General features: G+C 59.6%; 1 protein-coding gene across 1 annotated transcript in view; it reads left to right on the plus strand.

Moving 5' to 3' along the window:
• Nucleotides 1–26,433, plus strand: part of CACNA1I (calcium voltage-gated channel subunit alpha1 I) — an 84,461-nt gene that overhangs the window by 23,979 nt on the left and 34,049 nt on the right. The window contains exons 4-9 of the mRNA XM_070411167.1: nucleotides 9,975–10,072; nucleotides 16,229–16,388; nucleotides 18,022–18,337; nucleotides 19,439–19,531; nucleotides 22,458–22,770; nucleotides 25,024–25,445. Of these exons, the coding sequence (XP_070267268.1) occupies nucleotides 9,975–10,072; nucleotides 16,229–16,388; nucleotides 18,022–18,337; nucleotides 19,439–19,531; nucleotides 22,458–22,770; nucleotides 25,024–25,445 (1,402 nt within the window). The remainder of the gene's footprint in view (nucleotides 1–9,974; nucleotides 10,073–16,228; nucleotides 16,389–18,021; nucleotides 18,338–19,438; nucleotides 19,532–22,457; nucleotides 22,771–25,023; nucleotides 25,446–26,433) is intronic.

A 26,433-nucleotide genomic window follows, 5' to 3' on the forward strand; every position in this document is an offset into this window, starting at 1 on the left:
CTGAACCTCAGAGGTGACACTCGAACTCATTTTTTTGGTTGATTTTTCTTTGTTAAATGGCATTTAAATATATAAAATAAATATCAAAAATATAAGTCTTTGTTTTACTATGGTTGCAAACATCAAAAAATTTCTATATGTGACACGGCACCAGAGTTAAGTTAGGGTTTTTCAAAATGCTGACACGCTGAGCTCAAAAGGTTCGCCATCACTGCTCTAGGGTGAGCCAGGACTGGAGGGCCGGCTGCAGGGACCGCTCCCGCATGAGGCTGAGGCGGAGCCTTGCCCAGGGCACGGCTGGCACGGCCCCGCCTTAGAGGAGTGAGGGGACAGGAGCCGCCCTGTCTTTGAGAGCCTTTTACAGCTTCCGACTGCGACAGTGAAAGCACGGAATGGAGCAGCTGAGGGACACGTGCGAGCAGCCTGGGAAAGGGCGGCCCCCACCCCCAATCCTCAAACACGTGCACAGCCTTGCACCCCGACTCAGTGCTCCTTAAAATTCAAGGAACAACAGACCTACTGGGGCACGTGTTAAAATACAGATTCCTGGGCCTCAACCCAGGGATCCAGACCCAGCGGACGCGGCAGGGCCTGGGAACCTGCATGGCAGCCACACGCCCAGGTGGCCTGCGCAGGTGCTCCCGCTCATCTGGCCGTCCAGGGCCTCTCCCTGGGAGCGCCGAGGGTGGAGAGCAGGAGCGCCAGTTCTGGGGGCGCCAGGGAGGAGAAGAGGCGCGCGGAGGGCTCCTTTCCTGATCTGCATCCGGGATCTAAATTAATTTTCATGACAAGTAGATGTACTTTGTGAACAGAACGGCGGGACTCCTCAGAGACTTTCTATTATTAATAATCTCAGCACAAATAGCAGTGATGTCAGTCACTCAGCACCTGGCCGGGGGGGTGGGAAGGAGAGGCCGGGTTGGGTTTTATCGCACTCTGGAACCCTCTTCTCCGAGCGCGCAGTTTCCCACCCTGCCTCTTCCAGGCCCGAGGGAAAGAAAACGTCAATAGGAATGATTCCCTGGCCCTGGGCTAGAGCTTTCAAAAGAGATCAGGCGGGCACGACCCCTCTGCGGTTGCTTGCTGAGACTTCCTTTTGTCCAAAGTGCCCCATCAGTGGGACTTTCAAAAGCAAAGGGAATTGAATCCTCTTAGGCATCACTCAGGGGTGTGATGAAAATAAGAGCATCTGCTGATTGCCGAGCACTTACTGTGGACTGATGCTGTGCATTATCTGGTCTAGTCTTTCAACTTCCTCTGTGTGGGAGGGACTCTGGTAAGTTCCATTTCACGGAGGCTCAGGGAGTGACTTGCTCAAGGTCACGGGCTGCTAAGGGGCACAGCAGGAGTTGGATGCAGGGAGCTTGGCTCCATGGGCTGGAATCGAGTCCTGGCTCCGTGTAACTCGCAGGGTGTGTAGGTGTCAGGGATGCGTTTGGCTGCAAGTAACCCTAACGTCCAGCCAACAGTGGCTCGAGCACATTCTGGAGTGTTTTCTCTGATATCACATGAAGTTTTGAGGTAAGTGGTTACTGGTGATGGCTCTGGGATGTTCTTGTGATTTTTTAGGTCTTTCTTTATGGTCACAAGGCGGCTGCTGAAGCTGTGGGCATCATGTCTGCATCGAAGGCAGAGAGACAGGGATCTGCCAGCCGCACCTGTCCAGTTGGATCAGGAAGACAACGTTTTCTTTCCTGGATCTTTCCCCCATCCCAGCACACGTGGCCAGAACTGGATCTTGTGGCCATCCTTAGCTGCAAGGGAAGCTAGGGAAATAGAAAACACCAATGAATTTGGCTAAATCAACCAAGAATTGTTCTCTGGGGCCAAGCAAGATTAGAAGAAGAGAATGCATATTAGGTGGGCAACTCTCAGAGTATGCTACATTCCTCTCCCAGGGCCTTCATTTCTTTGTCTGCTTTAGACCAACGCTGTGGCCCTACCATGTCTACAGGCTCTGGTCCGGACCTTCAGTGCTCCGACGAAGCAGGGTGTGTGATCTGTTGAAAAATCTAAAGTCAAATACCGACCGGTGCAAGCTCCACAGAGGCTGTGTCTGCCAGCAGACCTGGCTGTGGTTACGGCATCAGAGGGTCATCACCGGGGCTGTTTCCCGAAGCCGCTGCAGCCAGCCTCCCTTCTGGGCATTATCCGTGGGTCAGGGAACGCCCCGTGTGCCAGCAGGCCCAGGCCGCCTTCAGGTCATGGCGCTGACTTTACACACTTATGTATCCTGGGTTCTGCACGTTTGTCTGCTCCAAGGACCGGGTGCTCCAAGGGCAGGGCCGAGCCTGAGGCCTCCTCCTGGAGTCCTCCCCATGGCCAGCCTGGAGAAGGAGGCTCCGTGACATGCTTGTTTCATATCTGTGTGTCCAGGCATGGCAGAGCTGGGGGGAGAGTGTCTGGTGTCTGGGGCCATTATCTTGAGCTGAACTGACCATTGGGTGGGTGTGGCCCTGGGAAGGTTCCAGTGGGAACCTTGGTGTAGATGATGTCTCATTTGCATATGGAGTTGAGTGGGAGAGAGAGTGGTGATCACTGCTCAGGTCCGTTTCTATGGAAACAGGATGCTAGATGCCATGAGGGAGGGGGGTTAGTCATCAGACATTCTCAGGCCACAGGTTGACGCACCAGCCACCAGTCGCTCACGAATCAGGCCGGGCTCTCTCAGTTATAAGGGACGGGAATCCGCCAAACCGAAAGCCGCGGGGTCCCTGACTTCAGGGCCTGCTTGATCCAGAATCCTGGAATGCATCACCAGACAGTGTGTCCTCCCATCCCACGACTGCTCATTCCTCTGCGCTGACCTCCATCTCTGGCAGCTTTCCTCTCGGTGGGAAGCTGCGGGCAGTCTCCGGGTCCACAGCCCACTCCCTCAGGTTCAACGCAAAACCCTCTCTCCTTCCCCAGCCGCTCCCAGCGAGTGCGGACTTGACCCTGCTTGGCTTGGCTTGGCTGGTGTGGGTCATGTGCCCATCTCTGAGCCAATCACCGCAGCCTGGAGGCAGCACTTTGGCGAGACCTAGATCCAGCCCCACAGCAGCACTCGGTGGGTCAGAGGTCAGGCGCGTCCACTCCACGTGGCCTGGGAGTGGGGAGGGTCGGCTTGGCAAGTCCCGGGCTCTTACCCTGAGAGCAGAGAAAGGACCTCCGCCAGGCAGACACCACATCCTTTAGGACTCAGTGGTTCTCAACCTTCTGGCCCTTGAAATACAGTTCCTCATGTTGTGACCCCCAACCATAAAATTATTTTCCTTGCTACTTCATGACTGTAATGTTGCTACTGTTATGAATCGTGATGTAAATATCTGATATGCAGGATGGTCTTAGGCGACCCCTGTGAAAGGGCCGTTTGACCGCCAAAGGGGTCGAGACCCACAGGTTGAGAACCGCTGCTTAAGGTGGTTTACCAGAACTCGTGTTTGCTAACTGGGCCGGGCGCTCTTACATCCTCATGGTCCAGAGGATTTGGGGTTGGGAGTCCCATTTTTCAGAGAGGAATTGGAGGCTCAGAGAGGCGAGCAGCCTGCCCCAGGTCCCAGCGCCTGCGCGAGGCAGATCTCCCATGTGCTCGGGTACAACTGCCCCCGGAGCCCACGCTGCCTCACAGCATGAGGGTTGGACTAGTTCAGAGGCCACAATATTCTACCAGATCTGCCCTGAGGACCTGGGCGGCCTCGCCAGCCCTGAGGGAGGAGGTCCCGGGAGAGGGACATATCTCCCAGGCTTTGGTAGACGGAGCTCAGAGGGTCTCTACCTTGTGGTGGTACCAAGACTCTGACAAAATGAAGCTAAATTGTAAGGGAGGTAGACAGGAGGTATATTTGGGACATGGTCTAAAAAATCATAGATTGTCATTTATCTGAAGTTCAAGCCTAACTGGTCAGCCCGTGTTTTGTCTGGCTCTGGAGCACGGCCCCCTGAGTGGAGCCTTGCAGAGGGTCCAGGGCCTCCTGCCGCGAGGTCCCTGGAGCTGCCCTGGTTCCCGCCAGCCCGGGTTTTGTCTGTGCAGCCCCTCCTTCAGCTTTGTAACCCCGGGTTCCCCCTTTACTCCGAACCTGACCTGAGTTGGTTTCAGCATCATTTTCTTTATCAGTCACGTGGGCTGAATAACCCCTGTTCTTCTGGTCTCATAGGATTCCTGTGAGGAGAGATGGGTGAAATTGATCCATCAATAAGTCCTGGCCAAAGTTAATGTTATTGCCCTCGGATTTTCACTCTCCATTATGTCCTCCCTCCCTCCCTCCCTCCCTCCCTCCCTCCCTCCCTCCCTCCCTCCCTCCACTGAACACCTACTGAGCGCTAGGTACGGGGAGAGTGGCGTGGGCTGGTGGTCTAGTTACCAGCCTGAGTCAGCACAGAGCTGCCTCCTGACAGACGATCCGCTGTTTCCAGCATCTCAGCTTCCTTTCCATGAGCTACATCTTAAACTATAAGAAAGGCCCCATGGGCCCCTTGAAAAGATTGAGGAAACACCCTATTTTTATCAGCAATACACAGAAATCATCTCCAGGGAGGGGTATTTCCTGGAAAGACGTTCAATCTCAGTCATTGATGTTTCTTGTTAGCTCCAAGCATTCCCCACCCCGATCCCCCCCAATCCAGGCCTTCAAGTCATTTGTTTGACAAGCTGGCGTGGGGAGCCCTGGGCTGGGCGCTGGGGACCCAGCAGGGACAGTGAGCTAGCCCTGGCTCTGCGGAACAGGGCGGTGACAGAGCAGGCCTCAGAGCCAGGGGTGCCCCAATAGAGGCATGGGGGGCACAGGCAGGAGCGCTCAGTTCTGCCCCGGGTGGGAGCTGGAAACCTGGGAAGGGCACTCCAGGCAGAGCCCTGTGCATCGGCCAGGACTCGGGGTTGTGCAGGCTGGAGACGGCATGGCACTCTCTGGGAGTTGGAGACGTTGGGTGTCCCTTGGGTGCAGGGCGAGTGGTGGGCAGTGCTGGGGTTGTGCCAGGGAGCTTCCAGAGGCCTACTGCCTGGCTCTCTGGCAGGAGGTGGGTCCAGGGAAGGGCTGAGGCAGGCGTCCTGTGACTCGTGAGCAAACGGGACCCGAGGCAGCGGACGAGGCTGTGCCTTAGACTAGCTGACACTGTCCGGCTCTGACTTGTGCCAGGCTCGGTTCTAAGCGCTGAATCCATAAAGGAACACTTTCCTCCTCCCACACCCCCGTGAAGTCAGTTTGGTGACTCGTCCGAGGTCACGCGGTGCACTAGCAGCGGAGCCGGGATGGGAACCCAGGCTCTAACCACTGGGACACACTGCCCCGTGCTGGCCCTATCCTGTGTGCTGCCATCTGTGCTGTGCTTACTGGCCATCTGGGGGGTGCTCAGGAGCCAGAAGGCGGCCTGGCCTGATGGCTGATGAGGTGTGTGACGGGGGGGTGTCGTCCCACAGAGCCCCTGGACCCCCCACTCCCTGGCATGTGACCTGGGCGCTTTCTGAGCCTCGGCTTCCTCACCTCAGTGGCGCCTGGTCCCACCACGGGAAGCGGTGCGCAGAGCGAGTGCTCGGAGACCCTGTGAATTGGCCAGGACTCCAGGTTGCTGTGACAGAAGCCAGTGCACACGGGCCCCAAGTCCCAGAGGGAATGGACTGGCTCACAGGACTGGAAGCACAGAGGGCGGGTGTGGGGTCCGGGTACAGCTGCAGGGAGTGGTCGGACCATATGGTCAGGATCCTGCCGCTCTGCCACTCTGGCCTCAGCCTTCCTTTGTGTTGGCAAAATTCTCAGGCCACCGCAGAGGCAAGATGGCCATTAGCGCCTCCCGGTTTCCAGGCGGTGGCTTAGCCAGGAAGGCGCCTCTTCCCTGCAGTGCTGGCTCAAGGGCTGGGTCTGCCTGGGGTCATATGGCCCATCCCAAGCCAGTCATGGTGGCCGGGGGATGGCGTCCCGGGTTGGCTTGCCTGGGTCTCTGGGCATCTCCTGGGATCCAGGGGAACAGGGAGGGCGGGGAGGGTGGCGGGGAGAGGGAGGAGGGTGGGCGGGAGGGAAGGAGGCTCCTCAGCGGGACTAAGTGGGGCTCACGGTGCCCTAAGAGTGAATGTCCGCCCTGCAGCCCCACCCCAGCCTGACTGCACCCGCGTCCCTCTCCCCAGATGACACCTGGGAACCGGGTGCAGCCACTCTCCCCCTGGGGTGGTGTCAGGACAGAAGTGCTCGCTTTACAGCAAAATTACCTACCTAATTAGGCGCTCGGAGCTGGCAGGAGGGAGTGGGGGTTTTGTTGATTTTTTTAGACTTTTAGCACTGAAGCCATGTGATAATGTAACTGTGCAATTAGGAATTAATTTCTCACTCCCGCAAGTGATGTCTTAACTTGGGGCCTGAGGGGAGCCAGCCCGGCGCTTCTTCACCCACAGTGGCCCCTCTTCACCTGCTCTTGTTGGGGTTGGGACACTCCTACAGCTGTCACTCAGGGTGGGAGGAGAGGGGAGGAGAGCACCTGTCACAGGTTTTACTCATGCTCCTAGGTTCCCCGAGTGCCTACTGTGTGTTGCGTGCCTACTGTGTGCAGCAGGGCTGGTGCAGGTGCTGTGTCTGAGGAGGAGAGGGGGCGTGGCCAGTACTCAGCCAGTCCTGGGATAATCCTGCAGCCCCTGCCCTCACAGGGACCACAAGGGGGGGTGTCCCACTGGGATGGCACCGTCATTGCCCTCAGGGGTCACCTGCTGGTGAACAGCCCCTCACTGGCTTTCCTCCTCCCCCTCCCTCACTGTGCTTCCTGGGATCCCCTCCCAGGTAAACTGCTGCTCCCAGTCCTTGGCTCAGGGCTGCTTGGGGAGCTCAGACTAGCAGGGTGAGGAAGGAGCCGGAGCAGAGATGGCGCATTCAGCCTGGGGTGCAGGGAGGGGCGCAAGGCTTCGTGGAGAAGGAAGAATGAGAGTGAGGAGAAAGGGCACTGTGCAGAGGACAGGGGAGAGAAGGGTGTGTGTGGGGAGCTCCTGGGCCTGGCCTGGTGCCTGGGAGGCCTGGGGTAGGAGCAGGGTTGGGGGAGGGGACCGAGGCAGACTGGAGGGCCTTGAAGGCTGAGGCCAGGGGCGGGGTCTTTGATCTGAGAGCAGTGGGGAGACATTGAAGGTTGAACTTGGGGAGTGACACAGCTAGATTTTAGTTTTAGGTTTTCTCCTGCGGAAGGTGGTCTGTTGGGGAGGAGGCAGGAGGCAGGAGACTAGCCGGGAGGCTGCTGTGGTGTCAGGAGAGGGAGGGCTTCTGGATGTGGGCAGGGGTGGTGGAGCTGTGGGCAGACTGTCCTCATCGGTGCATGGAGTCACCATCAGGACAGTGTGCTTCCCGGGGCAGAGAGTGAAACCCACAGATCCTCCCTCCCAGCTGCATGTTCTCCCCAGCCCTCCCCATCCTGTCCAGCGGATCCTCCTCCTCTCAGAGAGGAATGAGAATTTCTGAGTTCTCATTGTGCACCTACTATGTGCCCTTTATCACTGAATGCGTTTGCACCTCGTCTCGTTTCCCAGACAGGAAAGGCAACTGCAGCAAACACCCCCATGAGGTTCATGGAAGATGAAAGAGAGAATTAGGACCTGGGAGGAATGTGTAGGCTAATGGAGTCCCTGGATGAATCCATAAGATCTTCCATGCTGCTCAGAACTCAGTAACTCATCACATTTCCCTTTTTGACTTGACAGCCAGGAAGCTCAAACAGAGCTAAGATCTTGACACTAAGTTCTCTAGGAAATTTTTCTTGGGAGCTTTTCAGTGGGGACCCCGAGGGCTGCAACTGAGGAGGTCCTGGGGCTTTTTGCAGGAGGCGTGTTTCCACATTGAAGATCCGGGGCATCAGGTCGGGGTGAAGGGAGGGTGCCTTCTTAAGTGGCCATGGACCTGGGCTCTGTGAGGAGGGATGGGGAGTCAGACCAGGCAGTGTCGTCCTGAGGGCTCCTGCAGCCGTGCCCTGGCGGCGGTGGCCGTGGTCTGCCCTGGTCCCGGGGTGCATGAAGAGGGTGGAGGTGCGATCCAGGTGGTGCGGGAGCTCACACAGGCTAACGCTGGGCGAGTATGCGAGCAGGGCCTGGCAGGCAGCAGGCCTTCAAAGCCATTTGCTTTTTCTGGCTCACCATCCTCGGTGAAGCATCTGTTTATTTTTACTGTGAGACTTCATGGGACGGGAACCGATCCTGGTCTGGCACCTGCTGGACCTCACCAGGTGAGCCTGGGGCTCCTGGAACATAGAGCCAGGTGGGTTCAGCCTGGCACGGCTGGGAACCCCCACCTCCAGCAACCCAGCGAGGCATCCACAGCCTGGGGGGCCCAGCTCTCCCAGGGCCTGGTGCTGCCCCCTTGGCAGGAGGGAGAGAGCCCGGGCAGGAGGCAGCGGGCTGCATTCCTGGGGGGGTGCGGGGGAGGGGCTGGCAGGAGCTGAACCTGCGATGGGGTGATGGGGAGGCTCTCCTAGGCCTGGTGTGTGTGTGTGTGCACATCAGTGTAAGAGCGCCTGTTTGTGTGCCCATGTGTGCCACCCCCGCAGCGCCTTCATCACACATATCTCCTTGGCTGCCTGGAGAGCTCTTTCTACAAAATATGAAAACGACAGCTTGGCTCACCCACGCGCGGAATCCTCATACAGCTCCACTCTCTCGATGCCCCCCTCTCAGATCATCCTCTGCCCTCATTCACGGCCCCCATCCCCCCTCAACCCTCCCCCTCTCTGCAGGGCGGCTGCCCCTGGCACCCCTCCCGCCCTGCCTCCCTTCTCCTCTGATCCCCCAGGTGTCTGTCTCTAGTTCTAGGCCTCTGTCACCTTTTTTTGGGTCAAGCCCCCTCATCTGAACTGGGGCTCTGGAAGGAGTGTGCGTGTGAATGAGGGTGTGTAAGGGGTGAGTGTGTGTGTGCACCAATGGTTGTGTGCAGGTGTGTGATTGTGTGTGTATAAGGGGGAGACAGAAAGAGGGAGGAAGGGGGGGGGGGAGAGAGAGAGAGAGAGCTGAGCCAGAGCCTGTGCCCTAGAAAGCTGGGGGATGGATGAGGCATTTCAGGCAAAGGAAGCTTTCACTCAATTACTCTTCAAGCAGCAGGAGGGGGTGGAGGCTTTACAACAATCGGACAGGTTTGCATGGTGCGTGGAAAAAGCCTTCATTTCCTGCTGATGACGGTGGCGGCAGGTGGAGCCGGCCTCCGTGCTGGAGCCCTGGGGTGGGGGTGGGGGTTTGGGGGAAAGGTTTGGTGAGTGGGGCTGGGTCAGGCTGGGGCTGCAGGCGCTGGGGCAGTGGGGTGGCGGGGGGGCAGGTAGGATCTGGTGGAAGGGTAGGGAACCACAGAGGGGACCCGGAGTTCTGCTGCCTGTGGAGGTCTGATGCCGCAGAGCTCAGGGGGAGGGTGGACCTGTTTGGGGGGCCCCCCGAGGAAGAAAACCAGGGCCATGGTGAGGGCTCCGGTTTGAGTCTCTCCCCTGCCGAGTGGGTACTGCTGAGGGGAGGGCCGGGTCTGAATCATTCTCGGCCTTACTTTCCCCTTCGCTGGCCTGGCTCAGTGTGGACGTCAGGGCAACTGCCCGGGACCTTAAGCGTAAAGAAGGTTCCAGTGGACAGAGATGAGGACTGTGACGTCCAGCTGCCAGCTGGGCCAGCCCAGCGACCTCCGCTGCTCAGTCCTCCCTCTGAGGAATGGGGCTGACCCTCCCTGGGCTGGAGGCTGCTCCGGAGGCGGGAGCTACCGGCCCACAGTGGGGACCCAGGCCTCGGCCCCTCCATCCCTCTGTCCCCAGCAACAACTCCTGATCCTCAGCGCAGCCTGGGAGAATGGTGTCACCAGCCCTGCACCCCCTCTCAGAGAAGGAGACAGCTCGGGGCCACACAGTGGACTGGGCACCGCCTGGATTCTGACCTCCTTTTCCTACTTACCTTCCCAGGCAGGCATGGGCGCACATGGGTGGGTGTGGGTGGCCAGGGGCCTCTGTGGTCCGGCCTGTGGCCCTGCCTGGCCCTCCTGCACCGTCCTCATCTTCCCCTCTCTCCACAGGATGGTGGAGTACTCGCTGGACCTTCAGAACATCAACCTGTCGGCCATCCGCACCGTGCGTGTCCTGCGGCCCCTCAAAGCCATCAACCGTGTGCCCAGTGAGTTGGTGCCCCACCCCCCGGGCCCCTAGAGACCCCATTCACCCTTTCAGGGCCAGGCTTGTGCTGGGCAGGGGACCCCCAGTGACCGGACAGGTGTCGGTCCTGCTCCCACAGGGCTCACGGGCCAGTATTGAGCCTGAAGCTTGCAGGGCGCTGGGGAGCCTGGCTTTCAGGAGCGAGGTTCCTGGGGGAGGCGGCGGCCACAGTGCACCAGGTGTGGAATGGAGCTGCGCAGTGTGAGGGAGGACCTTGTGCAGCTTTTCACCAAGGAGGGTCCCCAGGCTCCCTCACTTGTGCTAAGTGACTTCGAACTTGAGCTTTATCACCCACCCGCACGTGAAGGGCGTGCACATGTGGGGTGTGTGTGCACACGTGAGGGGTGGCCCACAGTGGGGACCCAGGCCTTGGCCCCTCCATCCATCTGTCCTCAGCAACAACTCCTGATCCTCAGGGCAGCCTGGGAGGGTGGTGTCACCAGCCCCCCACCCCCTCTCAGAGGAGGAGACAGCTCAGGGCCACACAGTGGACTGGGCACCGCCTGGCATGTGTGCACATATGAGGGGTATGCACATGTGAATGGGTGTGCACACGTGGCTGTGTGCACGCATGTAAAGGTATGTGTGTACATGTGAGCGATATATACATGTGAAGGCGTGTGCGTGTGTGTGGGGTGTGCAAATGTGAGGAATGTGTACACAGGGGTGTGTGCACATGTGACATGAACACACCCGGGGCACGTGGGCACGTGTGTCTCCCTCCCTCCCTCTCCCACCGTGTGGGAGCTCATTGGATGGCTCCTGGCTGTGGAGGTCACTTTCTTTTTCTTTTTTTAAAAAAAATATATCTTTATTGATTTAGAGAGGAAGGGAGAGGGAGAGAGAGATAGAAACATCAGTGATGAGACAGAATCATTGATGGGCTGCCTCCTGCACGCCCCCTACTGGGGATCAAGCCCACAATCTGGTCACGTGCCCTTGACTGGAATGGAACCTGGGACCATTCAGTCCGGCAGGCCGACGCTCTACCCACTGAGCCAAACCAGCTGGGGCGGGAGGTCACGTTCAAGTCCCCCCCGCCAGCCTGCCTGGTTCTCCAGAGAACCTGGAGGCTCTTATTTTGGAGGCTGCAGGGACCAGGCCTGCAGAGGGCTGGGGTCCTTCCTCAGGCCCCCCCACCCCCCATACTTGCTAATAGGGGCCCTGAAGGCTCAGGGTGGGGAGATGGGAGTGCCTGTGTCCGCCCTGAGCTGGCTCCGCCTCTCAGCCGGTTCACAAATGAATCTTCTCTCAGAACTGGCAAGGCGCGTGATGGGAGCCCAAACACTCTGGGACCCGCAATATAACCGACGCACTCCCTGTCCTGATCTAGAAACCTCCCCTGCTCCCCTGGAAAGGGGACCTGAGGTAAAGTCATATTCTTGAGTAACTTAATTGACAGGAGCCTCAGGCGGTTGGGGCAGGCCCACTGGTCCAGCTCCCTGTTGGCAGGAGGGGCAGCTGGGTGCCCAGGCACCTGCCCTCTGCCCGAGTCACCAGGGAATACGTGAGGGGGACACAGGCTCCCCAAAGTGCCTCTGAAGGTCGCCTCCTTAGAGCAGCTTTCACCCTGAGACTCGTCTTCTCAACAGCAGCCGTAGCTTTCACGTCCGCCACTAGATGGCAGGCTGGAGAGCTGGGAAAGGGCAAAGTCAAATGACAGGTTACTAGTTACACAGCAGTGGAGAGCGGGGTGGCTGCCTGCTGTTTAAAAAGTAGTTTAAGAACAAGACCCGCCAGGGAGACTCAGTGGGGTTGTCAGGAGCACAAGTCCTGGTTTCCAGCCCTGCCAGGAGCATGCTGTGTGACCTGGGGAGCCCCCGAGGGTCCCTGGGCCTCGGCTCCCCCCTTGCACAAAGCAGGGGGCAGGGTTCGACTAAATGCGTGGTTTTAAACGTTGTGCAGGTTGGGTCGGGGACCTGGAAGTCATGGTGCTCTTTATGAAACCCTGCAAAGGGTGTACCTCCAGCCCACCCTTGCAGGTCTCTGTCCCGGCCGCTCACCCATTGATGGGTAAAGGAAAGGAGACAGGGCGGAGAGAAGGAAACACTGGACTTTGCGTCAAGAGGCTGGGCTCTGGTTCGTTGCTGTGTGACCTTTCCTACGTCACTGGCTCTTTCTGGGCCTTGGCACGATGGGGCTGGATTATCTCTACAAGCGCCCGCCCCCTCTGCCCGGCCGGCGTGGCTCAGTGGTTGAGCGTTAACCTGTGAACCAGGAGGTCACGGTTTGATTCCTGGTCAGGGCACATGCCCCGGTTCTGGGCTCGATCCCCAGTGTGGGGGTGTGCAGGAGGCAGCCAATCAATGATTCTCTCTCATCTTTGATGTTTCTATCTTTCTCTCCCTCTCCCTTCCTCTCTGAAATAAAAAATATATATATATTTAAAAAAAAATAAAAGTGCCCCCTTCTGCCACCCGGTGACTCCTGCCTTGCCTGGCCTACGCACCCCTTAAGCCTGTGTAGTGCCTTCCAAAGCCTACTGGCCCAGCCATTTAAATATGAAAGCTTGTTTTTTCTCCAGTGAGAAAGTAGGGCAGTCACTGCGAAGGCCTGAGCCGGCGGAGTCTGAGCTGCTGGCCCCATGTACACCTGGCCACAGCACACCCCGGCCCAGGCTGTGGTGGCGGCGGGTACGGAGGCCTGGGGAGTTCAGGGGCAGCTGGGGGAGATGCTGAGCCTGGCCTGGGCCACTGCCCACCCCCAAGGTCCCCGTCCAGCCACAATCCCTGGACCAGCAACAGCTCATCTCCAGGCAGAGGCCTCTGGGCTGGGCCTGGGGTGGGCGGTGCAGAGGTGGACAGCGAGCTCCCAGGGCAGGCCCATGGGCAGGGCAGCAGAGCTGACGAGCTGGGGGAAGGCCGCTGTCCCGCCCCAGCTGCAGGCCCAGGAACTGGAGGTCCCTCCACTGGCTGCAAGCAAGCCACGCTCCTCTCTGGGCCTCCATTTCTCCACGATAAAATGGGGTTAGTAATACCAGTTTCCATGTGGTTTTGAAAGGGTGCAATGCCGTAATGTGTGTAAAGAGCTTAGCGGAGAGCCTTGCACGGGTGCTGTTATTATGAAGAGATGCTGGGAGCGTTGAGGGTGGAGGTTCAGGACGTCTTTGCGGAACCGGGTTTTGGAAGACGCTCACCAAGCGCAAGAGGGTTAAGGGGATGTTCCTGGCAGACAACCCCACAGCAAAGGCAGAGGAGGAGCCGGCCTGGGAGTAGTGTGGCCCTGGCAGAGGGACTGCAGGTGGGCAGAGCGGGAGTGACTTTCCGAATCTTCCAGAAAAGTCCTGCTAATGATAAATGGCTACAATGTGTCGGGTGCTTACAACAAACCGCCTCGGTGCCTTACATGGTGAGGTTGTTTCATCTCCACGACAGCCCTAGGACCCTGGCCCCCTTTACAGATGGGGAAATGGAGGCCACCAGCTGGCCAGGAGCAGAGCCAGGGCTGGAACCTGTGCTTGCACAACCCGAGCGTGTTGCCCCTTTTCATGACCCCCTTTCTCTCCTTTTAGCATGTAGGCACCCCAGCTCCTCTCTGCAGGCAGACGTGTGGGCCATGGGACACGTGTTCTAATGGAGGCAGTGGGGGCCGCGGGGAAGGGCCCCATGTACTTTGGGGAGGGCGGTTGAAGAATGAGTAGATCTTTGTGCCACAGTGGCTGTGGGCACCTTCAGTGGGACATGGGCCGGACCCACACCACCGAGGGCAGTGGTCAGCAAACTGCGGCTCGGCAAACTGCGGCTCGCGAGCCACATGCGGCTCTTTGGCCCCTTGAGTGTGGCTCTTCCACAAAATACTGACTTCTGCACATGGGCCACGACGTTTCAATTGCACTGTATGTGCGTGCCCACACGTGGTATTTTGTGATATTTTGTGGAAGAGCCACACTCAAGAGGCCAAAGAGCTGCATGTGGCTCACAAGCCGCAGTTTGCCGACCACGGCCCTAGGGCATGAGCGTGATGACCTTGGGAAGGAACCCAAGGCCTCTCTGGAATGGAGGGTGCAAGGGTGCACACTCCTTGCCTGGGGTGTGGGCTCTGAGGCCCCTCATCAGCTCACCGTCGCCCCCAGCTGGGCTGGGACAGCAGCTGTGCCCTCGGGCTGGGTCGTATGCTGCCTGGCCCGACCTCCTGGGCACCCACCATAGTTGGCGTTGGCAGTGGCAGGAGCAGCATTCGGCCTTTCCTGGCCACTCAGCACCCTCCACTTACCTGGCTAGACCAGAGGGAGAGGGGAGCCCCGTGGTCAGGCTGCAGCCTTGGCCACCTTGCCCTCGGCCTGACTGCCCCCCTCTTGGCTGTGGGCTGTGCCCCCGGCTGAGGCTGTTGCGAGTCCAGCTGTTTCTGCATGAGCGGGCCTGGCAGAGCGGCCGCGCTGATCTGCGCTGGCAGCACCTGTCTGCGGAGAGCACCGGGACCTCCAGGGGTGGTGCCAGTCAGGAAGCACATCCGCCATCTCCTCCCAGGTCCCCGTCTGCCACCAAAGGGCCCCCTTAGAACAGAGGGTCCTGTCTAGGGGTCCCGGGTGAAAAGGGGTGAAGTGGTTGAGCAGCTCCAGCAGTTTGCCCATCTGTCATCCGTCTCCTCCCAGCTCCTGACTTTAAATGCCATCCAGCCCGGCTGTTGTGGCTCAGCGGCTGAGTGTTGACCTCTGAAGTAGGAGGTCACGGTTCGATTCCCGGTCAGGGCACATGCCCAGGTTGCAGGCTCAATCCCCAGTGTGGGGCGTGCAGGAGGCAGCCAATCAATGATTCTCTCTCATCACTGATGTTTCTATTCCTTTCTCCCTGTCCCTTCCTCTCTGAAATCAATAAAAAATATTTAAAAGTAAAATAAATGCCATCCAGAGATGGTCCCTACCCTGGTGCCACCCACAGGACACACCATACTCTCTCCCTTCTTGGCTGTGGGAAGCAGGGCCCTCAACCACACTCATGGGGCTGCCTGCAGACTGCCCCTCCTCCCCCTATCAAGGCCCACCTGGCTCCTATGCTAGGCTAAAGGCCAGAAAAGTCAGTAGGAGAGCAGAACCGAGTAAGCTCCAGGAGGGCTTCATGGCTAACTGGGGGTGGGAATCCGAGAAGACTGCCTGGAGGAGGAGGACTTGGCAAGGGGGAGATGTGGAGAGAGAGGAGTGGTCTGAAGCAGATGGTGGCAGGTCTTGAAGGCAGCCTCTGCGTTTCTGTCTGTTTCTCTTTCTCTCCATTTCTGTCCTCTGTCTCCATGTTTCTCTGTCTCTTCACGTTCTCTTTATCTGTCTTTTTGTTTCTCTCTCCTCTCTCTGCCTCCATCTCCTGTGCCCAGTGCCTTGGCTAATTCCTTGACTGTGGGCATAAAAAGAGGATTAGCTAGGGTCTCACGAGTCCTCCTGGAGTCCCTAATTCCGTGGCTCGCTGTCCCTCGCACGGAAATGATGGATTTGTTCTCAGTTCCTAATTAGCTAATTATGCCTTGGCTCTGTGGCCCTGGGACTCCCGGGGCCCCAGGGAGGACAGTGAGCTGGGGCCCAGCTCAATAGAGGGAGGTGGGAGGGAGGAGGGATCAGCTGCCATTCAGGGAAGTCAGCCGGGCGGGTTTTCAGGAGCCTTTCAGAATTTTAATATCCTGGAGAACAAGGGAAATGTAATTAATTGAGCAAAAAGGCTGGGCCCGGGGGAGCAGCCCAGCAGGGACTGTCCTGGGCTGCTTCCTAGAGCAGCGGTTCTCAACCTGTGGGTCGCGGCCCCTTTGGGGGTCGAACGACCCTTTCACAGGGGTCACCTAAGACCATCGGAAAACACATGTATAGTTACATATTGTTTTTGTGATTAATCACTATGCTTTAATTATGTTCAATTTGTAACAATGAAATTGGGGGTCACCACAACATGAGGAACTGTATTAAAGGGTCGCGGCATCAGGAAGGTTGAGAACCACTGCTCTAGAGGAAGTGTGGTGGGGCCCACAGCCATTTCCATGGCCCCCGGGTGGAGGGGCAGATACCAAGGAGAAGGTCTGGGCCGCGTGGCTCCACCTTCCCTCCCACTCCCCTCTCTGTTTCTCTCGCCCTGCTCTCCCGGCTCCTCTTCTGGCCCTCTGCTCCCTGTCTGACCACCCCCTCCTCTCCCCTCCCCTGCAGGTATGCGGATCCTGGTGAACCTGCTCCTGGACACGCTGCCCATGCTGGGGAACGTCCTGCTGCTCTGCTTCTTCGTCTTCTTCATCTTCGGCATCATCGGCGTGCAGCTCTGGGCCGGCCTGCTGCGCAACCGCTGCTTCCTGGAGGAGAACTTCACCATGTGAGTGTGGGCCCACCCCCTGGCGGCTCCCGGCAGCTTCACCTGGGGCACCCGTGGTGCTGAGTATTTTAGGGCCAGGAAGGTCTCCCCACTGAGCACCTGTTCCCAATCCTTATTCCCAGTGGTGCAGAGAGGTCAGCGATGTGCCAGGTGAGTTGGTGGTGGGCTTCCTCTGACTGGCTGGATGCCAAAATGAGCATGAAGGCTTCTGAGCTCTCAAAACTGGTGTCGCAAAGTCCCCGTCTAAACGAGGCCCTGAGAGGTTCATTCAGCTCCTAGTGACTCTCACTTAATACAGTTTTCACTTGGTCATTGGGAATCAGGGCCAACACAGTGGAAGCAGCAAACTACAGTTGATCCTTGAACAGCACGGGTTTGAACTGCATGGGTCCACTTATACACAGGTTGTTTTTGAGAAATATATTGGAAATTTTTTGGAGATTTGCAACAATGTGAAATCCTAAGATGAACCTTAGGATTTTCTTTTATTTAGAAAAGAAAATTTCAAATTGATTTTAGAGAGAGAGGAAGGGAGAGAGATAGAGAGAAACATCAATGTGTGAGAGAAACATTGATTGGTTGCCTCTGCATAGGCCCCAACCTGGGATCGAACCCACAACCGGGGTATGTGCCCTGACTGGGAATCGAACCCATGCACCTGTGGTGCATGGGATGACACTCCAACCACCTGAACCACACCAGCCAGGGCAGGATTTTCTTAATAACATTTTCTTTTCTCCAACTTGCTTTATTGTGTGTATGGTGTGAGGTAGGGATCTTTCTTTATTATTTTCCAAATGGATAGCAATGATCCCAACACCATTTATTGTTTCGTCCTTCCATTCCCCGTGGATCTGAAAAGGTATCTTTGTAATATACTAAGTTCTCTTTTAAACCTGGGCTTTCCCCTGTGCACTGTGATGTTCCAGGATTCTTTCTGTTCTGGTTACAATATCACTGTATTCAGTTTGTATATTGCTGTCTTACAGTTAAAAAACTGTCTTGACTATTCTCATCCAGATAAATCCTAGAACTATCTGGCCAGGTTCTACAGACAAAATCCTGTTGAGATTTTGATTGGAATTCTGGTGAATCACAGATGACCCCTGCAGGAGGCAGGGCAGGGATTGTCATCTCTGTTTTTCAGATAAGGAAATGGAAAGCCAGGGAGGGGAAGTGACCAGTCCGAGGCCCATCAATGGGGAGGGTGGGTCAGTAAATCTCAGCATCTGTTCATTGAGCACCTACTCTGTGCTGACAAAACAGTGTGTGGGGACTAGGGTTACTGAGACCCAGTCTTTGTCCTAAAAGAGCCCAGCCTCCCAGGGGAGTTGAGTGCATGTGCCCCAGGAGCAATAGTGGAGGCGTGTGCAGGGTACAGTCTGGCCACAGGGGGCCCAGGATCAGTCCTGTTTGATCCTGAGAAGGCTCCCTCAGGGAATCCTCCTGGGGGGTGGGTAACCCTGGAACTGACCACAGTGGTTCCGGGGGGCGGGGGCGGGTCGTGTTTTGTGGCCATGGCAGAGGTGGGGAAAGGTATCCCAGGCAGAGGGAACAGCATGTGCAAAGGCCTGGAGACCATAGCAGTGACCCCTCCCCTTCTCCTCTTTTGCCCACCATCACCTGTGGACAGACAAGGGGATGTGGCCCTGCCCCCCTACTACCAGCCGGAGGAGGACGACGAGATGCCCTTCATCTGCTCCCTTTCGGGGGACAACGGCATCATGGGCTGCCATGAGATCCCTCCGCTCAAGGAGCAGGGCCGCGAGTGCTGCCTGTCCAAGGACGACGTCTACGACTTCGGGGCGGGGCGCCCGGACCTCAACGCCAGCGGGCTCTGTGTCAACTGGAACCGTTACTACAACGTGTGCCGCACGGGCAGCGCCAACCCCCACAAGGGGGCCATCAACTTCGACAACATCGGCTATGCCTGGATCGTCATCTTCCAGGTGAGACACTAGCCCCGATGCTGGGACCTGGGGCTGGGGGTTGGTGGGGTGGGGTGGATTGAGCAGCTCACCTGGCCGCCAGGGCTCTGTGCTAGGCATTTGCCACTTGTTTCATTGAAATCTGCCCGACTTGCTGGCACAATGGGCACTGTCATGCCCACATTATAGACAGAGCAACTGAGGTTCAAAGAAAGGGCTGTAGGACTCTGGGATATTGCTTGATGTCTCTGTGCCTCAGTTTTCACATCTCTAAAATGGGTAACAGCTCCCCCACCTTGAGTGGCAGAGAAAAATGGGCCAGATGATGTGAGCAGAGCGGTCAGCCCCGTGTGCGGGGTGTGTTCAATAAGGTCACTGAGGACAGCAGGAAGGAGGGGCAGGAGCAGGCGTGAAGCCCCTGAGGAGGAGTGGGCCTTACTGGGGGGCTGCTCCACTCACTTTGCTCTGGGGAGCGGCAGGACCACAGAATTCAGAGCTTCCAGGTGTGATGTGACCACAGCCCAGCGCTGCACCCTGGGACCCTCCGGCTGGAGAGGGGAGGCGGGCTGCCCAGGGGCCACCTGCTCGTGCGTTTGCCAGCAGTGAGCAGACAGCAGAGCCGGGGAGGAGGACCCTGTGTGTGTCGCTCTGCCTCCCTCTCCCGGAAGGAGTGTGTGGGGACAGAGTCACACCAGCCTATCACTGCCACACTCCAAGGCTCTGCTGAGCTCAGGCAGCCCTGCTGGGTGGGCTCCACAGCCCCATACACGGAGGAGAAGCAGCTGAGGTTTAGAGAGAGCCGGAGCCGGAGACCAGGGACCCCTACTTGCAGGGTGTGGTAGACTGGGAAGGGAGTGGGCTCTGGAGCGACAGGGATCGGACCAAGCCTCTGTTCTACTCCCTGGCTGTGTGATCTTGAGCAGGTGCCCTAACCTCTCTGAACCTCAGCTTCTCACCTGTATAATGAGGATGACGACGGCTGGCCTGTATGAGAGGTAATGTGTGTCAAGCGTCCTGGCACACAGTAGGGCCTCTGTCTGGGGCGCTGCCTTTGCTGCCTGCCCTTCCTGAGAATCGGCCTGGCTCAGGCTCGCCCTCCCCTCTGCTCTGTCCTGGCTGCAGGTGATCACTCTGGAAGGCTGGGTGGAGATCATGTACTACGTGATGGATGCCCACTCCTTCTACAACTTCATCTATTTTATCCTGCTCATCATAGTAAGTGTCCGAGGAGCCGGGGCTGTCCGGGCAAGCTCGAGGACCCACGGACCAGGGGGCAGGTGGGGGGTCTTTGGGAGTACCCGGGGAGCTCCTCAGAGCCAGCAAGACTGGGTGGGAGAGAACGGGGGCGGGGGGAGGAATTTTTTAAATGCAGCTCAGCAGCGGGTGATTGAAGGGAGCTGTCAGGGGCGGTACTGGAGGCATCCATCACTTCCGATTGTCTTCATTTCTCATTCTGGCATCTGAGTCCACCCCCGGCTCCCGCTCCTGTTTCGCGGCCTCGTCGTCCCTGGGAAAACATGCTTTTCATTGACCTGAGCCGGGTGCAGCCCCAGGATGGAAGCTCTCCGGCTCCAGTTTAGCCCTCTTGTCCCGGCTGCTCTGAGCCGGAGGCCCGGGCTGCTCCCCGAGCAGGCTCTGGAGAGGAGACCGAGCCTGCCGTGACCTGGCGGAGCTCCCCGAGACTCTGGGAGGGTCCCCCCTCGCAGGCAGCCATGCCTTGTGGGGGGACCTGGAGACCGAGGAGGCGCTCCATCGCCTCAGCCCGCTTCCAGGCCAGCCCCGCCTGCCCCCCCACAGTCTCCCCCGAGAAGCACATCCACCGTGTGGTGTCTGACTGCAGCTGCAGCCACTGCCCCCACACAGTCCCCAAATGTCAAGGTGACTCACTCCTGGGGGAGTGGCTGCCGGCGCCCTCTGCTGTGAGCTGGCTGCTCTGGCCTCCTGGGGTGGGAGAGGCCACACTGACCCTCTGGGGCAGCACCCCATCCTGGGCTGGTGGGACCTTGACCTGGGGGTTCAGGACAAGCTGACAGGTGACCTGAGACACACCTGCTGTTGGCTGTGCTCTGTGCCTACCTGGGGAGGCTGGGGCTGTGGACCCACAGGAGACAACCAGGGGAAAGGAGGCAGCAGCAGGCTTTGTTCAGAGCTGCCATTCACCCCCGGTTGGTTCAGTGTCTCCCCGGCACGTTCAGGGAGGCCTGCACTGCACCCGGCCCTGGGCAGAGCTGGGGGCTGAGCCGGGGGTCAGACAGGCCCTGCCGGGGGGAGCTCCTAGTCCCATGGGGAAGATGGGTACAGCGACAGCATCTAGGGAGCCATGATAGTGGGGCACCCGAGAAGGCTTTACGCCAGCTCAGAGGAGGGTGGGGGAGTGGGAGGCTTCCCGGAGGAGGTGACACCAGAATTGAGCCTTAAAGGCTCGGGGGTGAGGGAAATGGGGGGTGGGTGTGACGGCCAGAGGGACAGCTTTCTGGGCGGGGGGGGAGGGGGGGTGTCACAGAGGCCCTGACGCAGGCAGATCCTCCTGCAGGGGGACATGACCCACTGGGGTGGCTAGAGAAGCCTCGGATCCCAGAGGGAGGCTGAGGGATGCCCTGGCTGCTCCTCCGGGTGGAGTTCGGGGCCGATTCTGGGTCGGTAACTCCTGAGTGGCCCAGAGCAGGCCCCTCCACTCCTGAGCTCACAGTGAAATGGGGAACAGGGCCAGTCCAGGCAGAGCCTGGGGGGCTGTGCGGGCATTTACCCCCTCAACCCTGGCCACGCAGGGCCACCTGTTCGCTCTGCAGATGAGGAGCCGGCACCCCGGAGAGGTGAGGCGCCCGCCATGCCCGTGAGGAGTCCTCAGACCCAGATCCCCAGGGCTCCCTCTGCTGACAGAAGTCCTAAGCTGGTCTTGCTGAGCCTCCCATTTTACAGATGGGGAAATGGAGGCCCAGGGGCAGCAGCTGCAGGGGCAGGCTGGGTAGAAGGCTGACAGGTGTGAGCTCCAGAGGGCAGGATCTGAACTCCTCACAGGCTGGTACGGAGCAGGTCCCCAGGAAGTGTGAACGAGTGGGGCCTGTTCTTACCTGGGAATTTTCCCAGAGTCCTCTCGGCCTGGAAGCTCTCACCTCATGGCCCCAGAACCCCAGCTCCCCAGCCATGCTGTTGGGGAGAGGCGGGAAGGGTGAATCAGTGACGGGTTCAGCCTGCAGGAACTCCTGGTGGGCAGCCTGGAAGAGGATGAAAAGCCACCCCCCTGCCCTTCACTGGCAGGGCCTGAGCCCACGCAAAGGCTTAGTAAATGCCGGGGGGGCCCACCCTCTGGAAACTGGAGCAGGAGGGGCCCCTGGAGCTGAGCCCTGGGACTTGAGGTGGCAAGAATTCCTAATGCCACTGGGCCACTCCCCCCCCCGCCCCCCCGCCTCCACAACCCCATCCAAGGCCAGATAGGGCCCCACCAGCGAAAGCTTCTCAGGGATGCTCCTCTGCTCTTGTCTGGATGCCCAGCTGGGGCCAAAGGCAAGGTCAGAGAGAGCAGACATGGGCCTCAGGGCCCAGAAGGCCTGGGAGGGGCCTCGGTGCTGAGTCCCTGGTGGGAGGGCAGTGAGGCCAGAGCTGGGATCCAAGGGGAGCGGGTTTGGAGCAGGTCCCTGTGGAGCCTGGGGAGCTGCCTGGGCCACGGCCGCCTGCGGCCCTGACATCCTCTGGGAGCAAGGCCTCAGCGCTCTTTTCCTGTCCCTGCCTGTGCTGTGCCCCTCCGTCTCTCCGGGCCCTCCACCTCCTTCCTCGTCTCCCTCTGCTGCCCGTCACTGCGTCTCTGCGTCTCCCGTGGCCTCTGTCCCCATCCTCTCTGAGCCTCTCTCTCTCTCTCTCCCTCTCTCTCTCTCTCTCTCTCTCTCTCTCTCTCTTTTGGTGTCTCTCCTTGTTCTTGCTCTCTGTGCACCTGCTGTCCCTGGTTGTCTGTCCTTCCCCTGTTCTGTCCCGTATCTGCCCCTCCTCCTGTCTCCCTTTCTGCTCTTGCTCTGCCTCTTCTCTCGTCTCCATCTCTGTGTCCCTGTCTGTCTCCATCTCTGTCTCCCTCTCGCCCCACCCTCACTTCTGCCTCTCCCCACCCTCTGTCCCCTCTGTCCCTGTCCTCTCCTCCCGTTGGTCACAGGTGGGCTCCTTCTTCATGATCAACCTGTGCCTCGTTGTCATAGCGACCCAGTTCTCGGAGACCAAGCAGCGGGAGCACCGGCTGATGCTGGAGCAGCGGCAGCGCTACCTGTCCTCCAGCACGGTGGCCAGCTACGCCGAGCCGGGCGACTGCTACGAGGAGATCTTCCAGTACGTCTGCCACATCCTGCGCAAGGCCAAGCGCCGCGCCCTGGGCTTTTACCAGGCCCTGCAGAGCCGGCGCCAGGCCCTGGGCCCGGGGGGCCCCGCCTCCGCCAAGCCCGCACCCCGCGCCAAGGAGCCCAGGCACTTCAGTAAGTGGTCCTGCCTCCCGTGGCCTCGGTGCCCCGAGTGGGCCTCCATCGGGGACTCCCCACGGCACAGTTCGCAAGCGCGTCTCCCTGTCTCTCCAGCACAAGCAGAGCCGGCCAGTCCAGCAGGTTGAGATCCCAGATCTCCCCTGGGAGCTCCAGCCCGACCCCTCGTGCCCTCCCCCTCTTTCCTGACCACCCGCCAGTGCCTGGCCTGGGCTGGCCCTGGGCTCAGGGGACGCAGCCCCGGCCCTGGAGGAATTCCCTCCCCAGCCTGGTTCGCACATGGACTCAGGCTCCGCCCCTGGGATCCACACTAGAGAGATAGGAATGATTTTCTGTAAAACCCGCCCACTGCAGACACCCCTGCATGGGCTCCTGCTGCCACCCCATGCTTGCGAGCACACTTGAGCAGTGACGCCTGGCCACCAGGGACAAAGGGGCCGGGCCACCAGGGACAAAGGGCCTGGCCCTTGGGGACACCGGCCGCTCCGCGATCTGCCTTAGGCCCATTTCTTCGCTTACCTGACTGTCACAGACCTGAGAGGGGGCAGAGTGAGCAGTATTGTCCCCAGAGAGGATGAAGGGAGCCACTTTCGGTGGCACAGTATGTCAGTGACCAAAGCTCAGTGTCAGGGATGTCAGAGTTTGGGCTCAGTGGAGAAATGAGCCCCGGGAGGAGGCAAATGTGCCCCAGCAGGTGGGCCCCACCCCAGGCCCAGTCCCGCCCCGGTTGGTGCCAAGATGGAAGTCAGCAGGTGTCAGGACTGCGCCCGGAGTAGGCGCAGGTGTGTGCCCTGGGACAGCCCTGGCCCCTCTGTGGGCCTCAGTATCCCCCTGAAAAGTGAGGGTGAGACTGGGGTCTCACGTTCCGGGCATCTGCGATTCTTAGGAGGCAGGTGGAGCACTCATGCTCAGAGCCACCGGCCTGGGCACCACATGTCCAGGTGTGGTCTTGTGGCATGGGGGGTGGGAGGGGGAGGAGCTCCAGGTGGCCGTGGGCGGGCCCAGCACTCCGATGGGGAGCTAGCTGGGTTCTGGGCAAGGCTGGCACCAGCATTCTTGGGTGACATGGGACAGGGTGTTTACTGCAAGGGGATTCCTGCTCCTACCCACGCCCCTCTCCAGGGAACCTGCGCAGAGGGAAGTCCCAGGGGACCCCTGGAGAGAGGTGCCCTTGCCCTTGGCCTCGGTGCCCGCCCCCCTTCCCCCCCCCCCCCCCCCAGGACACAAGTGTCAGGGAGCCCAGCCCAGAGTCCATGTGGGGAAGGGGGGTTGGGGGAGGGGTGGAGGCTTTGCCCTGTCTGCCAGCTGAGGTGGTACCAACCCCTTGGCTTCTGACACCTGGCCCGGCTCCCGGGCACGACTCCTGTCCAGGGCGTTGGGAGATACTCGGAGGCAAGTGTGGAAGTGAAAGTCGGCGTTACATGTTTTTCTTTCCCTTACACAAGCAAAACACGTTCATTCTAGGGAAATACAGACAACCATGAAGAAGAAACTGAACCACCCAGGGAGAGCCTCTCCGGCTCCTCGTAGAAAGGCTTTACAGATCACATGACTCACGTCCCGGCCCCTCCCTCGGCAGCTCCGACCCTCACCCCTCGGCCCAGTGGCCTGTCCTGCCTCCTTTCCCGGAGCCAGCCTGACTCTTGGCTTGTGTGGAGGGAGGTCCTGGGGCCTGAGGGCTTGCCCTCTACCCAGGGCTCCTGCCGCCTTCCCTCCCGGGGACACAGGCCCCGTGTGCAGACTGGAAGCCTGAGGAACATCGAGGCCACCCATCCCCGGCCCCTGCCTGGCTGTTTGGGAAGCCCTTCAGCCATTTCCCAAACCACAATGTCAGCAACCAGGGTGGTGGGGAGGGTCTGCTCAGTGCACAGCCACAGGCCAGGAGGCGATGCCGCAAGGACAGGTAACACGTATGTGTGCCCAGGCACTGTTCTAGGCACATCATGCAAACTAGCCGATAGAGAACCCGCAGCCCCGCGTGGTGGGTGCTCCCGGCTTATGCTTTTGCACAGGGACCAGCAAAGCTCAGAAGGCGAAACCATTTCCTTAGGAACGCAGGCCACCTGGCCTCCTGCCTGGGGCTGGCACGCTGCAGGCAGACCCCGTGGGCACAGGAGCCTGGAGCACTAGCAGCTATGTCCTGGGGTCAGGTGGGGCCTGGGTTCAGGGGCCTGGTGTGCAGGTGCTGCCGCCTCTGAGAGCCCTGAGTGTGGCCTGAGGCACCGACCCTGCCCTCTGTTTGCTTTTCAGAGCTGTGCCCGGGACACAGCCCCCTGGACCCGACGCCCCCCATGCTGATGCAGCCCATCTCTGCCCTGCTGGCCTCCGACCCCACCGGCTGCCCCCGCTGCCAGCACAAAGGGGGCCACCGGCCCTCGGGCCTGGGCAGCACCGACTCGGGGCAGGAGGGCTCGGGCTCGGGGGGCTCCGGCGGTGGAGAGGACGAGGCTGATGGGGACGGGGCCCGGAGCAGCGAGGATGGAGCCTCTTCAGGGCTGGGGAAGGAGGACGAGGAGGAGCAGGCAGACGGGGCCGCCCGGCTCTGCGGGGACGTGTGGCGGGAGATGCGCGCCAAGCTGCGAGGCATCGTGGACAGCAAGTACTTCAACCGGGGCATCATGATGGCCATCCTGGTCAACACCGTCAGCATGGGCATCGAGCACCACGAGCAGGCCAGTGGGAGGGGCGCCAGGGCCGGGCTGGGCACTGCGGGGGCGGGGGGCACCCAGGCCAGCCCCACACAGCTGGGTGTGCGGAACACCCACGTGTGTCTGTCTCCCCCTGACCAGGGCTGGGTCCCGTTCAGCCATGTGGCCTGAGTGCCCAGCTCAGGGCCAAGCACCAGGCAGGAGCTCAGGGTGTGAGTGGGTGAATGAGTGCCCGATTGCAGCAGTTTTGGGGGCTCATCTTCTTGGGGGAGAAAGGGAGATCGGGTCCTCACATCTTCAGCAGCTCAGCAGGGACGCCAAGGCGCCCACAGCACCCCCCCTCTTAGTCCCTGCAAATCTGACTCCCATTCGCGGCTCCTCCATGTGAGCCCTCCTGTCACCCTCCCCGGGGCAGCTGGGGTGAGGTTTCCCAAGGCTGCGCTCTCCCCTGCCCACACCTTCTGCAGCGCCCCATCGTCCTTGACACCGAGCACAGACCTTTCCCCTGACATTCACCTCTCCTCGTGCGCTGCCCACAACATATGCTCAGCGAGCAGGGCGTCCTCCTGTCCCTGGTGCCCCACTCACCCCAACCTCCCCAGCCCATGGCCCTGAGGGTGTCCTGTGGCTGCCCTGTGAAGGCTGTCACCCGTCTCCCTCCTCGGCCACATGGTGTGTCCCAGGCCATCAGGGGTACAGCTGGGGTTCGGAGGTGAGAGGAGTTCAGAGGAGGGGCCCCCAGGGGGAATAGCACCTGGAAGAGAGATGGCTCCCAGGAGGTGGCAGGGACATGGGGAGCTTGAGGAAACTGTAGGGACACAGGATGGAGGGCTGTAGCCCAGATGTCCCCGGTCCACAGTGCCAGCCTGGGTGACCGCTCCAGCCCTGGCTCCATTTGGAAAAACATCTATTTCTGGCTCCCAGGGTCCCCCAGCCCATCGGTGACCCCAGCCCTGGGAGGGCATTTGACAGCTGGGCCAGGGAGAGATGTCACTGGCCCCAGGTCCCCTGC

The sequence above is a fragment of the Myotis yumanensis genome, unplaced genomic scaffold, assembly GCF_028538775.1.
Source record: "Myotis yumanensis isolate MYYU_CA2020_CCGP unplaced genomic scaffold, mMyoYum1.0.hap1 SCAF_3, whole genome shotgun sequence".
NCBI classification, from domain to species: Eukaryota; Metazoa; Chordata; class Mammalia; order Chiroptera; family Vespertilionidae; genus Myotis; species Myotis yumanensis.